Below are 21,577 nucleotides of genomic sequence, written 5' to 3'. Positions count from 1 at the left end.
AGATCTCTTCCTTAGGGAGTCTGCCTCCTGAAACCTCCCCACCTGGGACCATTTATTTGTCAGTCCCCTCCTGTCTTCCCTTCAAAGGACTGATCACCATCAATAATGACACACAGTATGACTTGTGATCAATGGCTCTCTCCCCATTAGTGTGTATGCTCCAAGAGAGCAGGAAATCTACCAGCCTTGCCTGCCATGCACAGGGTGTCTGGCATGTTCCCTGATACACAGTGCTCAAGAGACATTGTGGAATCCGTGTATCAATGCATGAGTGGCCAGAAAATTTAAAGTCAGAACTGCCAAAGAAGAGCACATCGAAGATGGGATCCCAATGAGGGCACATAATGGGGCCATGAAGCTATCTGACATGTTATCCTCCCAGTGGTCCCAAGGGTATGAGGCAGATGGGGCTACTAAGGCTCAGAGAGGTATGGCTGTCAATTCTGGGTCACAGGGTGGGTTGGGCTGGGCCAGGATCAATGTCCCAGGCTCCTGACTCATTCTACTTAACAGTGTGCTCCCTCTGTTGACCTCACAGTGAACACTGTCATGCTGGAATTCCTACCTGAGCTCTTCCTGAGAAAGAATGAAAGAGTCTCAGACAGACTGGCTGACTTCCCCTGTAGGAAACACACATGCGATATCTACACACAAGAGGTATCTAAAAAATAACAGAGCACTGTGGTCTCCTTTCCAGAAAGCTGAACATTTAACTGGGCCAAAAAAATTTAGAGAATGCAAGGAGCAAAATAATTTAGAGAATGCAAGGATTCAAGAAAAGCAACCACACAATCAAGGGATGGAGAGACCAGGGGGTTTCCCTGAAACTTCCACGAGGTACAGGAGGATGAAACTGCATTGGAGGCGAATGGAATCATGTGCTCAAAGGCTGGAGGTGGAGATGAATGGGAGATGAGACTCAAGAGGAGTCAACCAGGGAACCCCTCCTTGTGGATCTTCATCTTAGAAAGAGAACTGGAGAACTCACACTTCTGGCCATGATGGAGTAACTGGAACAAGCCTAGCCTCCTGCAATATTCAACTATAAAGTTGGACAAAGGTGGTGCAGAACTGTGATTCAGGACAGAAAACATGATGTGAGCCCCATGGTCACTCTAGCTCTCTGCCTGGGGAGCTCCTCTGGACCAGGGCAGAGAAAGGTGGAGCCCAAACATCTCAGTGAATGAAGGAGACAGTGATCTGAGTTCAGGGCTTTTGAGGTGGCTAGAATTTGCACGGCAAATTAACAAAGAAGAGAGAATTGTGCAACAAAAAAGAACTCCAGAAATGTGCAGATGGGCCCCCTTGAAATCTGGCTGAGTACCAAACTATATTTGTGCAGAGTAAGTCTCTGCAAAGCCTAGCAAAAAATAGCTAATAGGGGGTGGGGGTGGGGGTGGGGGGCTGATTAAGTAAGTGAAGATTCAAAAGTCACACAAGAGTAGGAGATATTTTGGAGTTTCCCCCCCGCCAGAGAGGAGAGACCTTGCTCAATACTTCAGGCATTCAGCTAAGAAATGGCCAGAAAGGCCACGCCTTAGAAGAGCTGCTCTAACTCCAGAATAAGAACTATTCTAGACCTGCCCTAACACAGCTTAAAAACCAGCTTTTGAAGTATTGAGTTGATTTGTAATTAACCACCTGCCAGAACAAAACCCTTTTCAAAGGAAGACAAAATCAAGTCAACAACACAGCATTCCCAGGATGCAGCATGGAAGAAACAATTATTTTCCAGGCAACACAGGAAAATGTGACTAGTAATCAAGAGAAAAACCAGTTAACGGAAACAACAGAAATGACAGGGAAGATGAAAAATAATGAAGAGAAATAAAAATTATAAAAAGAAGCCAAATGAAACTTAGATGAAAAATATGATAGCTGAAATAAAAAGTTCACTTAATAGATTTTTCTAATAAAGCAGGTTAGACACCACAGAAGAGAAGATCAGTGAACTTGAAGATGGGGCAATAGAATCTATTCAAACTGAAGCACAGAGGGAAAACAAGGCTGAAAAAATAAACAGAGCTTCAGCTGATCTGTAAACATTATTGATTATCAAACATCTATGTAATTAAAGTCTCAACAAGAGAGAAAAGAGAGATTAGGAAAGAAAAATATTCGAAGAAATGCTGGCTGAGAATGTTCCAAATTTGGTGAAAAATGTACATTCATGATCCAAGAAGCTCAATGAATCTCAAACAGGATAAACACAAATAATGAAACTGCTAAAAATTAGTAACCCCAGAAATACTTAAAAGCATCCAGAGAAAAAAGATACACTAAATATAGATGAATAACAATCAGAATGATCTCTGACTTTTCATCAGAAACAACTTAAGCTAGAAGACAAAGGAATGATATTTTTAAACATAAAAAAAATTATCAGTCTAGAATTCTATATCCAGAAAAAACTTCAAAAAAAGATGTGAAATAAAAACATCTTCAGTTGAGAGAATCTTTCACCAATAGACCTACAATATAAGAAATGTTAAAGGAAGTTCTTCAAGAATTAAAGAAAATGATAATAGATGGAATTCAGATGTACACAAAGGAAAGAAAAGCAAAGGAAATGGAAAATATGTAAGTAAATATAAAAGGCATTTTCTAATTTCTCAGTTACTTTAACAAATTACTGTTAAAGCTAAAAGAGTAATTGTTAGGTTTATAACACATGTAGGCATAAATGTATGATAAAAATAGCACAAAGAACAGGAGGGCAGTAAATGGGAAGTATACCATTGTAAGGCTTTTATATCATATGTAATGTGTTATGATATAAATTCATGGTGCTCTGTAACATATTAAACATGTATATTATAAATCATAGAGAAACCACTAAAGAAAAAGTTATGGCTAGAAAGCTAAGAGGTATTTTTAAAAAAATACTTGATTAATACTAAAGAAGGCACAAAAATAAGAAAAAAATGAACAAGAACAAATGGGACAAATAGAAAAAATACAAGATAGTAAACTTAAATCTAACCATATTAATATAGTATATTAAATGTAAATGAATTAAACATTTCAATTAAAAGGCAGGGATTACCAGGCTGGATAAAGAAAGGCATAAGAACCAACTATATACACATACTTCAAATACAAAGATAAAGGTAGATTAAAAAATGATGAAAAGAGATATACTAATACTAGAGATACGCAAATACTAATCCTAAGCAAGCTGTCATGTCTTACAGCAACCAACAAAGGAAATTTCAGGACAACAGGCATTACCAGAGATATAGAATGGCATTGCACTACTTTATAAAGGGTCAATTCATCAAGGCATAATGATGCTAACTGTGTGTACCTAATAACAAAGGTTCAAATTACATAAATCGAAGACTGACAAACCTAAAAGGGGAAACAGACAAATTCACCATTGGAATTGAGAATTTTGATGCTTCTCTGTCAGAACTTGGTAAGACAAACTAATTTTAAAAAAATTGGGAAAGAGTATAGAGATGTGAACAATATTATCAACCAACTTAGCCTAACTGACACTACGAGATACATCTTTTTTTTTTTTTTTGTCAAGTGGACATGAAACACACAGCAGAAGAAACCATAAGGTAGGTCATAAAACTTATCTCAATAAATTTTGAAGATTGGAAAATGCAGAATATGTTCTCTGACCACAATGGAATTAAGTTAGAAGTCAATAACAACAAAAAATCTGGATAATTCCCAAATATTTGGAAATGGAATATATTTCTAAATAATCCTTCCTACAAAGAAAATTTCAGGCTCGATGGCTTAACTGTTGAATTGTATAGAATACGTATGTAAAATAATACCAATTCTATATAAACTCTTCAGAAAATTGAAGAGGAGGGAGTACTCTTCCCAATTCTATGAGGCCAGCATTACTCTGAATACTCAACGAGACAAGAACATTACAAGAAAAGAAAATTGTACTGCTGGTTGGAAAGTAAAATGGCACAACTACTTTGGAAACCAATTTGGCTGTTGTTAAAAGTTAAACAACCATCTATCATATGATCCAGCCATTCCATTCTTAGGTATTTACCCAAGAGAAATAAATCATTTGTCCTTACAAAGGCTTGTACACAAATGTTCATAATTGCCTTATTTATATTAGCTCCAGAACAGAAATACTCTAAATATCCACCCATAAGTGAACAAAGTGATTGTAGCATGTGTATCTGGAAATGGAATACTACTCATCATCAATTAAAAGAGAATGAACTACTGACACATGTAAGCATAGATGAATCTCAAAATAATTACGCAGAGTGAAAGAAGCCAGACCTCTCTCCTCAAAAATACATACTTAGATACTGCAAGATTCCATACATGTAAAATTCTAGGAAATGCAAACTAATTTACAGTAATAGGAAGCAGATTAGTGTTTGCCTCGGGATGGGGAAGTGGTAAGCAAATTACAAAAGGGCATGAGAAAACGGTTGGGGGTGATGGGTATGTTAATTAGATTGTGGTGACCGTCTCACGGGTGCATGCATAGGTCAAAACTTCTCAAACTGTACACTTTAAATAACAGGCACTTTATTGTATGACAACATACTTCAATCAACATTTTTTTTTAAATTTCACCAGAAATATTCATTTTCTTAATTATGACCTTCGTTAACACACCACTGATTAAATATGGGGCATTCTGCTAATCCTAGGACTGTAGTTCCCTGCCCTTGAGGAGACAGTTTTGGGAATGATATCAAAAGCAAGTAAAATCCTGAGGAATTTTAGATAGAAGTGAGAGGAAAACATGTTTCTGAAAACACATTACTGTATAAACTAACCTTGTATCTTTAAGTAATTTAGATGCCTATGCAAGAACTTGATTGTGGGGTTATTCCACAATGTACACATATGAAATAATCAAGTTATACACCTTAAATATATCCTATCAAAAAAAACCCAGAAGCTTCAAAGAAGGAAGTCATTTTATCTGGCAAAGAATAATCATCCCCAGGTTATAACTTTCTTCAGTTCATTTTACAGTTTGACTTTCTGATATGCTTAATGTGTTTTAATAAAGTATAGGAATGGTGAATTTTTTTAAGTCTATGTAATTCACCAGTACTAACAAAAGAGAATATAAGAATCCATAGAATCACCTCAAAAGATGGAGGAAAAAAACATGCAACATCAATTTATAAGAAAAACTTTTAATAAACTATAAACCAGAGGTAACTAGATCAACTGATAAAGGGCATCTATAAAAACCTACTTTAGCTAACACAATGCTTAACAATGAAAAACTGAACTCTGTGATTGGGAACATGGCAAAAATATTCACTGATTTCTTCTATTCAACATTGTACTGGACTGACCTAATCAGAACAGTGAGGAAGAAAAAAAATAAAAAGAATACAGATTGGAAGGAAAGAAATAAAGCTGTCTTTATTTGTGGACGACATCAATATGTAAAAGAAAATCCTAAGAAATCTACAAAAAATCTATTAGAACTAATAAGTAAATTTAGCAAATTTGCAATATACAAATTCAATACATAAAGATTGATTTTTTAATATGCAATAGCAACAGACAATTGGAAAATTAAATTTAAAAGTCACAGTAGTGTCACAAACCATAAAACACTTGGAGATACGGAATGAAATATGTGCAAGACTTCTCTGAAAAGTACGAACTGCTGCTGAGAGAAACTAAACAAGCCCTAAATACTTGGGGAAATATACCATGTTCATGGATTGGGAGACCCAATATTATTGTAATGATGGTTCTCCCCAAATCGATCTATAGATTCAATATAATCCCAAACAAACTTCAAGTTGCATTTTTTTGGTAGAAATTAGAGAAGACTCTAACATGAATATGGAAGAATAAAGTTCCTAGAATAGCCAAATAGTCTTAAAAAATAACAACGTTGAAAAATTAAGAGTAGCTGATTTGAGACTTACTAGAAAGCTTTCAGTAAGTAAGATAATGTGGAATAGGCATAAAGATAAACAGACCAACGGAAGAGAAAAATACTTACACTTATACATTCAAATAACTTTCCACAAAAGTACCAGTGCAAAGGAATATGAAAAGATAATCCATTCAACACACGGTGTTGCAATAACCAGGTATCTGTATGGAATAAAATGAATCTCAACTCATACCACGCATCATTTGAAAAATTAACTTGAAATATATCACAGACATAAATGAAAAAGCTAAAATTATAAGGCTTCTAAAAGATAATAAAAGAGGATATCTTTACCATTTTGAGGTAGGCAAGGATATCCTTGAGGTAGAACCCAGAAAGCACTAACTACAGAAAAAAATGACAACCTGGACTTCATCAAAATGAAAGACATCTGTTCATCAAATGATGCTGTATGAAAATCAACTGGCATGCCGGAGACTAGGAGAAAAATCCATAATACATATATCTGACAAAGAACCCAGGCCTACTGGAATATATAAAGAACGCCTACAACTTAATAATAAAAAGACAAATAGCCCAACCAAAAAAATGGGCAGAAGACTTAAACAGACAATTTCCAAAGTAAAATATGCAAGTGGCCAATAAGCAAATATAAAGATGTTCAACATCATTAGTCATCAGGAAAATACAAATCGACACCACAGTGAGATTCCACTATCCCCTCACTAGAATAGCTGGAATTAAACAGACCAATGCCATAAAATGTTGGCAAGAACATGGAGCAAGTGGAACTCCCAGGCACAGCTGGTAGCAGTGAAAGATGCTATGGTCATTTTGGAAAATAGTTTGTCACTTATTAAAAAGTTAAACATACTATTCCCCATGACCCAGTAATTCTACTCCTTGGGTATTTATCCAAAGAAATGAACACATACGCCCACAAAATCCTCATATAAGCATTTTCATAGCAGCTTTATTTGTAATAGCCTGAAGTTGGAAACAACCCAAATTAACTGGTAAATGGCTAACAAATGGTATTTTCATACAATAGAACATTGCTCAGAAGTAAAAAAGCATGAACAACTGATACATACGATATGTTAAAATATGAATCTTAAAAACATTCTGCTGAGCAAAAGAAGTCAGACATAAAAGAATACAGATTCTACGACACTAATTCTAAGAAATTCTTCTACAGTGAGCCTATGTCCTTATAGGGACACTCACTAGACCCAGGGAATCAAGTCCTAGCCCTGGAAACCTACCTGATGAAGCCCTCAAATCCACCTCTGCCTCCACAAGGAGTCCACTGGCACACAAATCTCTAGAACCAGACAGAGGCCACTGCAGGAGCTATCTCTTGGTCAGCCTTGGATAAATAATTCTCTGTTGAATCCAGGCTAAACCTCTCATGCCATATTTTAAACACAGATGACCCCTGAGTTCCCAGACTTCAGTAGGTAACAGAGAGATTCAGTCAACAAGCAGGTACAGAAAGAAAGAGAGTTCACAACAGAAAGCAAAAGAAAATGAGGAAGAGAGAAAGAAAAGTAGACAGCTCTTCAGGAGAGATGCACCAGGCTGTCAGGGTGGTGCATCTCTTAGGGGGCAAGAGACACACCCCTTTCTGTTGTACCATCTGACATGGGATGTAGGATAGCTTCATGGTTGAGTATGGGCCTAGAGCTTGCCTGCTGGAATTCAAAGCCAAGTTCCCCATCTTACTACCTCCATGGCCTTACTCAACTTGCCCCAGGAAGCACTGAAGATAGTCTCCAAAGGCTGAACCCAAGGTTATAGTCTGCCCTTGTAGCTAACACCTCACTGAAAGTGCATTCTGGGTAGCATCCAGTCTGGGCACCAGGCAGCAGGGCAGTTGCTGCTTCACTGGAGAACACAGACATGGCTGCCCTGTACCTGCTTATGGAAAGCTGGATCCCCAGAGGGGCGCAGGCCATGGTGTTCAAGCCCGACCATAGTCCTGCTGTCTGGGCATCAGCACCACAAGTAGGTCAACTGGACAGTCGGTGCCTACCTAGTGGAATCCTGCATCCTCTCTCCCCACACAACATCTGGCTCTACGGTGGGTACTGAAAGATCCATACAGCCCACGCTGGGAGGTGGAATGAATTCTTCTAGTGGGGCCATAGCAGGTACCTCATGTCAGAGATGTCTATAATCCAGATCCTGGGCTCAAAAGACCTTAAAGAGCTCTCACAGATGGGAAACTGGAGCCCACAGAAGGAGAGCAACAGGCACAAGGTCACAGAGCAGTGAGGGGCAAGCAAGGATGAGAATCTCAGCCCAGTGCTCGACTTTGGGACTGGAGTTCTCGCCCATGGGGAGACCCCTCAGCCCCTGCCACTCTGCCCAGATGGGAGGAATTCCTGGGGAAGCTACCTGCACCACCCTCCAGGCTCTGAATACTTCTCCCTCCCTATCCGATACCCTTGGTATGCCAACAGCAGGGCTTCAGGAAGGACTCGGGCCTTCCCAGACTATAAGGGGCTTCAGCCCCCAGTGACCTTCTGTAAACCCTCCTTCTCTGTTTGGACCTAAGTCTTCCCATCCACAGAATGGGAGTGGTATCCCCACAGCTCTGCTGTGAGAAACAAAACCAGTAACACTCCCCAAAATGTTGCTAAACATCCAGCCCTTCTGCCCTGAGACTGCACAAGCCCCACCCCCATCAGACTTTGGTTTCCGCACCTGTACATGAAGGGGAAGGGAGGCTGATGGGCCCCCTAGCTCATACACTCGGGGATCCAAGGATGGTGACCCCTCTAATATCCAGAAAAGGAGGTGGGAAATCAGCAAGGTAGGCTCATGGGCACCAGGAGGATAGAAGGCCAGGATGTCCCTGTGGGAAGGGCCCTTAGAGCTCTTTCCTTTCCTGGTCAGAGTGGGAGATAGTGGTCCAGGGTCGGGATGGGGCCTGCCCCGCATCACAAGCAGGCCTGGGACTCAGCTGGGATTAACAGCCAGGGCTTGACTCCCAGCTCAGGGTTCCTGCCACCTCCTTAGCTTCCCACCATCAAGGCCAAGAGGGAGCTTTCCTGTCCAGTTAACCATGCCCCTAGCCTGGGCTCCCTCCTGCATCTGTTCAGACTGAAGCTGTATCACGGGGCACTGGCTTTGGGAGTGAAGATTCATAAACCTCGTGATGTGGGGGCACCTAGAAGAGGGCCACAGCAGGACTTGGAGAAGTGATGTCCACCCTCCTCACCCCAATCACGTGGGCACAGGACTCTGAGTCCACTGAGGGAGGGCTCAGATGTCGCTCTGGCTTAAGAGGGGGACTTCTCAGCTATGCCAGCCACTGTAGACAGGTGGCCCTAGGTCAGACTTAACACCTAAAGACTGACCCAGAACTGAGTTCACCTTGCTTTCACCATTTCCTAGCCAAATTCCAGAGGCCTGGCCAACGGTTGGCCCACCCTGTCCCCAACCCCCCAATCCCCATCCCCACCGGGAGGAGGTACTCACTGATGGGGGCGTGTAAGGCCACATGCTCCTGGTAGGGAGTGTAGTACTTGTACTGTTTCCCGCAGAATTCACAGGTGTAATTGCCAGTTTCTGTCCAGGAAGGAAACGAAGGTGTAAGAATGGGCAACTGGCCCCCACCAAGAAACATCAGCGTGCTCCCACCCCCCAAAAAACTCCTCCCCATTCTGGGACCATCAACTGGAATCAATTCTGACTCTGGAGTTAGAAGACCCCTATTCCAGTCCCAGCTCAGACATTTTGAGCTGGGTAACCTCGGGCAAGTCTCTTAACCTCTCTGTGCCTCAGTTTTTGTATCTATAAAACAGAGGTCATAATAGGACCACCTTGTAGGATTGCTGTGAGGATTAAATTTAGATGGCAAGTGCTTAGAACAGTACCTGGCACATTGCTCCACCCCAGCCCCGGTGCTCAAGAAATGTGCTGACCTCCAACACCAACCTCTTCATCAGCCCCTCTACAAGCCCTGCCCTCTGCAGTGGCCACACCCAGGGTCCCCTCATCTCCAGAACCTTCCCTACCCCCAAGCACCCCCCACCCACTGGCAGCAGGGGTCACTTCTTCCTCTCAAGTCCCACCCAACTTTTATCTTTACCTCTCTTTTGGCACTGCCTAACTTCTTTCTTCTTAAAAATGTCTGATGTAATATTGTTCACTGGGGGAAAATTATAAAATACTGATAAATACAAATACAAAATAAAAACTAAAGAGAAATTTCAATCATCTGTAACCCCCAAAGAGCAGCATCTACCCCCTTGGGGGAGGGTGCCCTGGTCCCCACTCTTCATTCTGTCTCATCTGGGGTGTGCTTCTCTCACTGATACCACCTGTCTGGCTCCTGTGAGCCCTGAATTAGCCAGTCCTGATCAATATCCTCTTTGTAATCTGGTGTATTCAATCGACATTACTTTGTGGACATCTTGCCCAATCAATAAATATTGATCTCTACCGCATTTATTGGCTGCATGGTTCCCCCTGGACTTTGGAATTTGCTGAGCCAGTCCTCTATACCAAGGAACATTGCGATTGTTTCAAAATTTTTTCCCTATTTAAAAAAAAATGTTGTGACTCATGTTTTTATAGAAAATTTTCCACATTTACCCATTAATTTTACACATTATCACAAAACAAAGGCTATTCCATATAATCTTTGCACATTATTTCCTGGGGAAATATTCAAGAGAGGGAAAGGGTATGTATTTTTAAGACCTTTGATAACCACAGCACCATCATCCCAATCAGAAAGGTGTGAAAATGACCGTTTATGCACACTACAGCCAGCATTAAGTATTATCATCTTCTTAAATTGTCTATCTGATAAGAAGAACTATATTACACTGCTGATTTTATTTTCCATTTCTTTGATTTCTAAGGAAATTGATTATTTTTCATGTTTAATTAACTATTGTTTTCCTTTTGTGAGTTTCCTTTTGTGTTTACAGCCAGCATTTCTACAGGTATATTGACATTTATGAAATCACTAAACTCTTTGTAGATTAAGGATATCAACATTTTGTTATATGTGTTAAAATTAATTTTTTCTTAATTGGTCTATTAGTCTGTTTATGGTTTTTCTCTCCCGCTATAGAATTTTTAGTAGTTAAATACTTTTTGTAACTGATTCATAAACACTGGAAACAGTTATTTGCTCTTTGCAGGATTCACAGTTATTAGATCAACTGTATTAAATATATTATTTAAATTCTATACAACCTTATTTGTCTACTTGCTCTGTCAAGGACTAAATATTGTGATAAATCTTTCTACTTCACTGTATTTCTAAATTTATTTTGTATATTTGGAAACAATGTTGTTTGATACCTAAAGGTTCATGGGATCAAAATCTTCACTGTGAACTGTATTTAGTAACATAAAACTATTTTCCAACACAGTGCTTCTCAAAGTGCGGTCCCTGGACCAGCAACATCAGTATCACCTGGGAACCTGTTAGAAATGCAAATTCTTAGGAATCACCTAAGACCTACTGAAAAAAAAAAGTTATAGGTGCTGGGTCCAGCAATCTGTGTTTTAACAAGCCCTCCAGAAAATTCTGATGCATGGGAAAATTTAAGAACTCATGCTGTAACATTTAATTATTCCATTTTATTAGTTTGTGTGGCATAATTTGATAATTGATTTGTCAGATCCTGATTTCTATTTGTTTACATGTACGTAAAGACATGTCCCAACATTTTCTCGTACTGTCATTCGTTAAACAGGTACTGTGCTAAGTGCTGGCACAAAATGCTAAGCAAAACAGGCAAAGTTCCTGCCTTCAAGGAGTTTACAGTCTAACAAAAGGAGATAAAAAAAAAAATCAAAGAGTCACTCAAATTTAAAACTCCATCCACAGTAAGTGCTCTCAAGGAGACATATGCAGTGCTATAAAAACCCATGATAGGGAATTTAATCTAGTTCTGGAAGTAGGAAAGAGAAGCTCAAGTGCAGAGTAAAGATAAGGAATTAACCTTGTCTCTAATGTCTCTAATAAACCATTAACAATTGGATTATTTTAAATCAACCTGACAAGCTTTGCCTTCTAATAAAGGAGATTATACCATTTGCTTTTATTGCTATAATTGATTCGGTTTTACAATCATGCTCCACCCTTTCTGATTGCTGCCTTAATTCCCAGTTGTTTTATATATGAACTCTTTATTTTTCCATTATTCTCCGATATTCCATTATTTTCCAATATTGTCTATTGTTTTAGATAATTAGTACCTAAGATGTATTTCTCTAATTGTTAATAGTCAAGTGGCAAATGACATTTTTCAGTTTGTCACCATTGAGAAAGGTAGTTTAACCCAGTGTTTCTCAAACTTTAGCACATCAAAGAATCATCTAGAAAGACTGTTACAACATAGATTGCTGGGTTCCACCCCAGAAATTTTGATCCTGTAGGTCTGGAGTAGGGCCTAAGAATATACATTTCTAATAAGCTTCCAGGAATGCTGATTTGCTGGTCTGGAGTCACACTATGAACAGGAAGGCTTAACCTACTTTACTGTAGCCCTCACCAATTCCTCCTTCCTTAAAAAAAAAAAAAAAAAACCCTTATTTTAAATATTTTAGAATAATGTGCCTTCTGCAATTTTATAATCGGATTTGGAACATTTTAAACTAACTTCTAGTTTATCTTGTTTTACTACTCACAGTTCCTCTTATACTATGAATTTCTCACAATTGAGTCTTTAAATGTATTCTACGACTTAGTTCATCAGAGTATACCTTCAAATAATTTTGTGAAGATGGGTACATAGAAAAAAAAGTATGTTTTTAAGCCCTTGCTTTTCTCTTTACACATAAACCACAGTTTGTCTAGATATAAAATTCTTAGATTACAACCTTTTCCCTTCAAATCTGATCCATTATCTTCTAAGATTTAGTATTGCAGAGATGTCTAAGGCAAGTCCACCTTGAATTCATGTATAGGTAACTTGCTTTTTTATGCCTGAATGCTTATATAGGTTTTTTTTCCTTTATAGTTTTAAAAAGTCACTGAGATCTACGTGAGTTCAGGTCTCTTTATACCGAATCTATCTGACGCATGATAAGCCTATTAAATCTGCATATACAGGTCTTCCTTTAGCTGAGCAAATTTTTCTTCTATTAGATCTTAGGAGCACTGTTTCTGGACACTGGTACTGTAATATCAATTATCTGAAACTGGCTCCCTGTTCTCCCCGTTTATATTTTCCTCTCATCCTCTCATTATCTTCATCTGTTCAAGTTCATCCTTCACATCACTAATTCCAATTTTGCAGATAAACTCGGTTCTTTACTTCATAGAATGTAGTTTTTAATTCTGTTATTACATTTTCTGCTTTCCTGAAATCCTTCCTTGTCTTACTCCTCTCTCTTTGCCTTCTTATTCTGTTGCTTTTTCACCATACAACTCCGGCTCCTTTTTCACAGGGGTCATGCTATGGACCGAACTGTGCCCTCATCCTCAAATTCATACGTTGAAACTCTAACTCCTAATATGATGGCATGTAGAGATGGGGCCTTTGGGAGGTAAGCAGGGTTAGATGAGGTCATAAGGGTAGGGTCCTCATCATGGGATTAGTGCCCTTATTAGAAGACAAGCCAGAAAACTTGCTCTCTCTCTCTTTCACCATCATGTCCAGATATATGGTGGCCACCTGCAAGCCAAGAGGAGAGCCCTCAACAGAAGCCTGCCATGCTGGCACCTTGATCTCAGGCTTTCCAGCTTCCAGAACTGTAAGAGATAAATTGTTCACACCACCCAGTCCACAATATTTTGTTGTGGCAGCCTAAGTAGACTTGTAAGACAGGTCACATTTTCTTATAAGAGATGGAGGTTGTCAAACAGAATGGTCTTCTAGATTTTGTGGTAGATCATTTTCAGAGGTGTGCTCTTCTCCGAGTCTCTTAAATTCTCTTTTTCTTGTTACATGGAATTTACATAGTTCTCTCATTTTTTTTTAACTATTCAAGTGACTCTTCCTTATTCAGGCATAAAAATCAAGTAACCCATACGTGACTCCAGACTTACTCTGTTTCAACAGACCACACAAATGAGTTTTCCTTGATTCTCCCTCTGCCCATTATCATGGAAGTAATTCTTGGATCTGCAGATGAAGAGCAAGTTAACCCACAAGGCTTCTTGGACCAACTCTCCCTTTTCTAGCAGGATTCTCTGCTCTGTCATTGCCTGGGCTTCTTCCAACCTAAGTACCTAATTCTCTAATGTGCTCAGCTGATGCTGATGTGAAAGGTGTACTTCCCAGCACTCACTCCAGCCGGGGTGTTTCTTCTTCCTCCGACTACAGAGCTTTACTCGGGCAATCAGTCCCTTCAGAATACGTGGTGCCTCTACTGGCTAATCATTTTTAGCGTTCTGTGGCCTTGGCCTGCTTATACGTAGCAGGAGCTGAAGAAGCAACATTTTTGTCTCACAGGCAGCTCCTGAGTGGCAGCAAGGGATGGTCTCACACCACACCAGCAATCTCAGCTCCATTCAGTCCAGCTGGGAGTACGCTGGCAGCCAGACCCAGTCTGATATTCTCAATGCAATTCTACACTCCTAATAATTTGTGGTAATTCCTCCCAGGTCCTTGCACTGGCTGTCCGTCAGACTTAGTTACAGATAACAGAGAACACGCTTCATCTTGTTCTGCATCTTCCTGGGTAATTAACAGGTACCACTTATTTCATGCTTTGCACGCATGCGTAAGGACTACGCTAATTCTTTTACAATTATAATCTCATCTAAGCCCCAAGACAATCCTGAAAGGTGAGTTTTATTGTCATCAGTCCATTTAGAGGTAGAGAAACTATGGATTAGACAGATTAGAAAATTGGTAGGACATCATGCAGCTATTAAGGGTCGAGCTGGGAGTCCTGTTTGGGTTGGCTCTAAAACTCTTGCCCTTGACTCTTTCTTAGTAACATGTCTCACTTACTACACCTTGGATATGAGCCAGGTGCTCAGCGAGACATTCTATGTGTGTGTGCTCCAACAGCACTGAAAAATTCAGAGATGTGCTTGTTCCCAACTTATGGGATGCTCACAAGGGGTAAGGAGCTAGTAAGCTGGTGACGACAGCATTCAAACCCAGGCCTGTCTGATTTCAAAGCCCATTTTCCTAAGGATAATGATACGGTTGGAAGAGCAGCAGTACACTGGGACCACTGCCAGATCCTGCATAGATACTGAACGGGGAGGTCACAGATCCTCTGTTCCTGTCCTATGTCTGTCTATGAATGTCTCTCCCACCAGACTATGAATTCTTTTGAATTCTTTTTTGAGATGGAGTCTTGCTCTGTCACCAGGCTGGAGTTCAGTGGTGCGATCTTGGCTCAAGATCTACCTCCCGGGCTCAAGCGATTCTCCTGCCTCAGCCTCCTGAGTAGCTGGAACTACAGGCGCTCACCACCATGCCCAGCTAATATTTTGTATTTTAGTAGAGACAGGGTTTCACCATGTTGGCCAGGATGGTCTCCATCTCCTGACCTTGTGATTCACCCGCCTTGCCTTCCAAAGTGCTGGGATTACAGGTGAGAGCCACCGCGCCCAGCCTGAATTCTTTGAATGCTGCAAATATGCCTGATTCACTTTTGTGTTTCCCCTGCAGGGTCTAACTTCCTGTATTTGAGCGCTGAGGGTTTCGTCATATGGTTTTTTTTTTTTTTTGAGATGGAGTCTCACTCTGTCACCTAGGCTGGAGTGCAGTGGCGTGATCTCGGTTCAATGCAACCTCTGCCTCCCGGGTTCAAGTGATTCTCCTGCCTCAGCATCCCAAGTAGCTGGGGCTACAGGCATGCATAACCACGCCTGGCTAATTTTAGTAGCGACGGGGTTTTGCCATATTGGCCAGGCTGGTCTTGAACTCCCAACCTCAGGTGATCCGCCCATCTTGGCCTTCCAAAGTGCTGGGACTACAGGTGTGAGCCACCGCGCCCGGCCATATTCTTCATCTTTAAGATGATTTTTATGCTCCTGTTTATCGAGTGTTTACTATGCATGTGACAAGCACTGTGCTAACCACTTTATAGACATGATCTCATCTTCAGTTTCCTGAACGCTTTCAGAAGAGTTAAGAAGAAAGCAAAGAATCATCCCATGACCACATGGACAAGGGATGAGGAAGAAAAAGCATTTGGGGGAAGGGGGAGGGGACACACCCAACCCCTTCCAAGAGGTGGGATCAAGTTCTGCCTGAGGAACGTATCTAACTTAGTGTTTCAGCTCCTCTGATTTTCCTTCACTCAGATATCCTCATCTGCTCGTTCTGTTTTTGTGTATATTTTTACAAGCTGCTTTAGATCCTTATTGGAAGGAAGCAGAGACCACAAAGGTCTCTTCTTGCAGGGTAGTTAAGTGAGGTACAGAAAACAAAGAGATAAATAGCAGGTATGGCAATTCCTGAACAGCTGGAAAGGACAAGTCTCACTCACTTGTGGTCCCCCAGCACCTGCCCTAGGCTGGCCACCCGGCCCCTCCCAATCCATCTTCCTCCCAGCAGCAAAATCAGGCTTCTTAAAATGCAAATCGGATCAAGTCCCTTCTCCACTTAGTAAACTCTCTGGCTCATTCACCTGAGGATGCTGCCTGCTAGCATTCAAGGCTCTGTAAGACCTGAAGCCATCGATTTCTGGGATCAGCAGGGCTCTCCTGCCTTCACATGGGATGCTGGGGCTCATCCCCTACCCTCATCCCCACCCAAAAGCTTCCAGTATTCCCTCAGGCCTCCCACAACTCCCTGCAAGCTGTGTTGGAACTGTTCAATGATCTGCTGTCCCCACCCCCAAAGCCCCATCTGAACTACCCAAGGGCAGGACTACATGTGTCCTGCTCCCTGCTGTGTGCCCACAACACTCAATACAAGTTTATCGAAAACAGGCCAGACATGTGTGTGGCTCCTGCCCTCAGGGGGTGTCCTGTGACAGAGACAGAGTATATGCCTGTGGTTGCCCTGGATAGCTCATTCGCTGAGAGGCCCCTTCAGGTGACTATGACGTGTTATTTTCTGAGCACCTACTATGTACCAGGCACTGTGCTAACAAGTGGTTCACATCCAGGATCTCATTTAATCCCCCAACAAACCTGTGGGGAAATGTCATCCTCACTCGACGGGTGGGGAGGCTGAGGTTCAGGATGGCTAACAGACCGTGAGGACACCAAGCCTGTAAGCAGTAGCGCCAGGACTCAGTCCCATCCTGGCTGCCTTCACTGCTCTGACCTTGACCCTGTGCTGCCCTGCTGCTCCTCGAAAGCTCCAGTCCTAACACTGACTGGCCCAACTGACAGGTGGGCACCATTGCTGCCGTTAAGTGATGCCACCCACTGCTACCCCTGCCCTAGCAGTGAGACTGAGCCCTGCCTCCCTTGGCCAGCCCCCACCCAGCCCTTGTCCCCAGAGGGAATCCCGCATACTTGGCCCGATTTTCTGGAATGGCTCCGGGGGCTCCTCCTTCACCTCGTCAGTGGCCACGACACCTTGGTCGAAAGGGTCTGTGGGAGAACATATGGCCCTCAGCAACCTGGTCCCCCAGGTCTCAGGAGCCCAGCCGGGGACAGGGGAGGTGATGAGCAGCCCCAAGGACTTACCTGCCCGGTTCTCGGGGGCCCCTTCCACACTAAATACTGCGCCCGGGCGGGAGGCAGCAGCCGCAGAAGGAAAGAAGCAAACAGGAGCCCTGTTAGTCCCTGCCCAGAGCAGCCTCTGCCGCTGCTCCCAGCCCCTACCCCCATGGGTTTGCCTTGGGGCCCAGGTGGGCTGCCCTGGCCACTGTGGAAGCCCCCCAAAACCAGGACAACACGAGGATACATCCCAACCAGGACACAGCCTGGGCCTCAATCCCTCGTCCTCACTAGGATGGACACCCACCCATGATGCAGGCAGACAGTTTGCCTGGATCTGTTTCTGATTGCCAGCATGGCTTCAAGGGGCCAGGGCAGGAGAAAAGAGGAAGAGATCAGGAGAGAGAAAGAGGAGGTGAGAAAACGGACAGGCTAGTGGTAACAGGTGGTGGGCCTGGTTGTCACAGCTTGAGATGGGCTGAGGGTGTGGGGCTAGACGGGGAACCTCTAAGGCCCTTCCAAGGTCTAAGACCCTCTTTCTAGGATTTTTTTTTTTTTTTTTTGAGACTGAGTCTGGCTCTGTCGCCCAGGCTGGAGTACAGTGGCCGGATCTCAGCTCACTGCAAGCTCCGCCTCCCGGGTTTACGCCATTCTCCTGCCTCAGCCTCCGGAGTAGCTGGGACCACAGGCGCCCGCCACCTCGCCCGGCTAGTTTTTTGTATTTTTTAGTAGAGACGGGGTTTCACCGTGTTAGCCAGGATGGTCTCGATCTCCTGACCTTGTGATCCGCCCGTCTCAGCCTCCCAAAGTGCTGGGATTACAGGCTTGAGCCACCGTGCCCGGCTTCTAGGATTTTTAAGACTCAAAAATGTGTTAACTGTATTGTTCTAATTTCTAATTGTCTAATCTAAGATGCTAAAAGGCCATCATTCGTTTTTTAAAACCGGTTTAATTTCATCAGAACATAAAAATGCTCAATATGAAACTATAAAATGACTCGATATGAAATTCCAATATTTGACTAATTTTGACCTATAAAAATGGCAAGTTCACTTGGGTTAACCTAAATAGAAGTCATGTGGAGTATGAGGGTGACGTTCCCGCCCCCAGAATCCTCCAGGGCTGGTCATCCCCGTTGTGGTTCTGGCTACTGCCTGGCCTTTTTCTGGGTAAGAGGGAGGAGGGAGGCGGGGAGCGCTGGAGGCTGGTGTCTCTGAGGAAGGGCGCTTCTTGGCATGGCTCCAGGGAGTGAGGGGCCTGACTCACCATCCACTGCGTGCAGGTCTCGGTGCTCTTGGAAACAGCTGTAGTATTTGTACTTCTTCCCGCAGATGTCACACGTGTACCTGAAATTGTCTGCATGGGATGAAAACACACACCTGGTTGGTTACCAGGGCTTCAGTCATGTGGGGTGGGGTTTTTCTGGCCAGATCATCTCAGAAACCAAAGACGAAATTAGCCCAGTCTGGCCCCAACTGAATGACCCCATGGAGAATCAGTTCCTGAGCCAGTCTGTACCTTGGCACTGCCCAAGTCTTCTAGACCACGGAAGGGCATGGCACCGCCTACCCTCTGGAACACCCAGCTTCTCCTCTCCGATACGCAGGAGGGTGAAGCTCCTGCCTCAGCGCCGGCCCCACCCTCCACCCCAAGCCAGCCTTGTATTGCCTCCTGGGTCCACAGGATGTAGGCTGGGGTGTCAGGGGTTGTCTGTGGAGATCCAGACCACACAAGGTGACTGGGAGCCCAGAAGTGACTCCAAAACCAACCCCCAAACCTGCCCTAGGTGAGCTGAGTTCCTTGCGGCCTGGTTCCCAAATGGTCTGGCACACCCTTTGCAGAAGCTCTGTGAGAATAACAATCACTGCAGCGCCCATGCCCAGGTGCTACAGCAACCAGGGCAGCAGGCCAGGCTCTTCCCCTCCATCTCCTCCGTTCTTGCCGCAGAGGGAGGAAGCAGTCTCTCATTTTACACACGAGGAAACTGAGGATCAGAAGGGACATGCCCCAAGGGCACAGCCGGGAGGGCCTGTGATAAGCAGCCTTGGGGATAGCACCCAGGGCTCCTTGCCTCTTGATGCTCATGCCCTACATCACCTCTTCCCTGTGAGTCTGGGCTAGACCTGGTAACTGACTTCTAATGAACAGAATGCAGTGAAAGTGACTGCATATCACTTCTGAGGGTAGCTTACAAAAGACGGAGACTTCTGTTTCAAGCATACCTTCTCTCTCTGGCTCACACCTGCTGGCCTCTGGGTTGTGAGCTGCCATGAGAGGATGAAGTGAGGGGTCAGGGCCAGCTAGCCAGGGAGGCTGGGTAGAGACAAGCAAGTAGACAGGTGGCAGCAGATGGTGGGCAGCATGAGAGAGATCCCACGAGAGACCCAGGTGACCAGGAGCTGACGGCAGCCTCTGGTGAACAGCCAGTGAGGCCCTCAGTCTAAGGGCTTGGGAAGGACCGACCCTAGTAGGGTTGTTAACCTGCTAACAACCACGCGAGTGAGTTTAAAAGCAGCTCTTTCTCCAGTCAAGCCTTGAGATGGGACCACAGCCCTGGCCAAGTCCTTGCCTGCAGCCAGGAAAAGACCCAGCGCCAGAGGACCCAGCAAAGCCATATCCAAATTCTTGACCCTAGAAACTGAGGGATAATCAAAGCTTATTGTTTCCAGTCATCAAGTTTTAAGGACATCTGTTACACAGCAATAGATAACTAACATGGGGTCAGAGTTTGGATGATCCCCCGGGTCTACCTAACATCTGAAGCTGGACATAGGACATGACCCCCTCCACAATGGCACACTCTAATGTTTGCACTGGCACGGACCTCACGTGTGTGTTCCTTGGGCTGATGTAGGCAGGGCCTATCAATCCCACCTCCCCAGGCACAGGGAGGCTTAGTGGTATGCTCAAGGCTGCCCAGTGGGGGTGGTGGATGGGGGAGCGAGAGCTAGGATTCAAATATTCACTAACTCCAAGCTAAGGCTGAGTCAGGGCATGTGGCCCTTCTCTGTCTGAATAAGCCGCAAATCAGTACTGGGCTCGGGGAGCTCTCTCCTGGTCCCTCTCCTGTCCCCCAGAACCCAAATACAGGATCTGATGCTTGCCAAATGTGACCTAATACTGTCACAAATATCAATGTGACAGTAGCATGAGGGGCTAATCTTTTATTCCTTAGTGGACAGATGGGTGAGTGAATATGTCTTTATGCTTCTATGTATGACTGTACTATTTTCCTAATAAATAAGTGAAAAGTCCTAGAACTGTTAAGAAAATGTGTGAGACCTCATTTCTAGGCCTGCCTCCACTACTCACAAGCTGCATGACTCCCCCTCTCTGGGACTTAGTGTCCTCATCTGCAGAATGGGTGGGCTGGACTCAATATTCTCATTTGGGCCCTTTTGGCTTCATGACTCCACGACCAGGCTCCGGCAAAGCAGAGGCCAGGCATTCTAAGCAGGCGCTGCCAGTCTGGGTCAGGGCAGGGCTGCGGGACTGAGAATAAAACAGTGCGCAATGGCCGCGGGGAGGAAACTCCACAGGGAGGAAGGGAAAAGTGATGGAAGGACTAAAAATACCCCTGCTATAGAACCCTCAGCAGCCAGCAAGCCTGCGGACAACGGAAGCCAGACGGAACACAACAGATCATTGAGGGGCTGCTGGAGAAGCCAGGGGCCCAGAATAGCTGAGGAAGGAAAGATAAATAGGGAAGTTCTTTAAATGTGTGGCTGACCGCAGTCAGTCCATGGGAGCCGGAAAAGAATGGAGCTATTGAGGGAGACGGGAGCCAAGGGCCAGGCTGGGGCTGGGGCTGGGGCTGGGGCAGGATAGGCGGGGCTGAAGGAGGAGGGCCCAGCTCCCACCTCCTCCCAGCTGGGGTCCTGTGGCAGGTGTCTAGCCAACCTGGACCGCAGATTCCTCTCTGGAACATGCCGGCTTCTCCTTTGGCACAAGAATCCAAATGGAGTGGATGGGAACATGTCTTAGAAGAAATGCTGTTGGGACCCAGGCCAGTTAAAATCCTTTTTCAGTCATCGGCACCTCTTCAAACTGCTCTGGTTTGGGGGTTTGTTGGGCAGGGGGTGGTAATGTTTATTTATTATGTTAAAAATCTTTTTTTATGATGGTGTGGTGTAACAAACCCATAGAACGGG

General features: G+C 43.7%; 1 protein-coding gene across 17 annotated transcripts in view; it reads right to left on the bottom strand.

Annotated features, from left to right (window-relative positions):
• LOC105487070 (zinc finger protein 618) overlaps window positions 1–21,577 on the bottom strand; it is a 176,157-nt gene that overhangs the window by 27,040 nt on the left and 127,540 nt on the right. For 9 of the 17 annotated variants that reach the window (XM_011750367.2, XM_011750352.3, XM_011750354.3 and 6 more), the window contains 5 exons: window positions 18,693–18,782; window positions 17,454–17,489; window positions 17,280–17,357; window positions 9,972–10,031; window positions 9,359–9,448 (listed from right to left, as the gene is read on the bottom strand). In XM_011750367.2, the coding sequence (XP_011748669.2) occupies window positions 9,359–9,448; window positions 9,972–10,031; window positions 17,280–17,357; window positions 17,454–17,489; window positions 18,693–18,782 (354 nt within the window). The remainder of the gene's footprint in view (window positions 1–9,358; window positions 9,449–9,971; window positions 10,032–17,279; window positions 17,358–17,453; window positions 17,490–18,692; window positions 18,783–21,577) is intronic. The other 8 variants (XM_011750358.3, XM_011750360.3, XM_011750361.3 and 5 more) reach the window with 3 other exon arrangements.

This window comes from Macaca nemestrina, chromosome 14, assembly GCF_043159975.1.
Source record: "Macaca nemestrina isolate mMacNem1 chromosome 14, mMacNem.hap1, whole genome shotgun sequence".
NCBI classification, from domain to species: Eukaryota; Metazoa; Chordata; class Mammalia; order Primates; family Cercopithecidae; genus Macaca; species Macaca nemestrina.
This window is presented reverse-complemented; position numbering and strand designations above follow the sequence as displayed.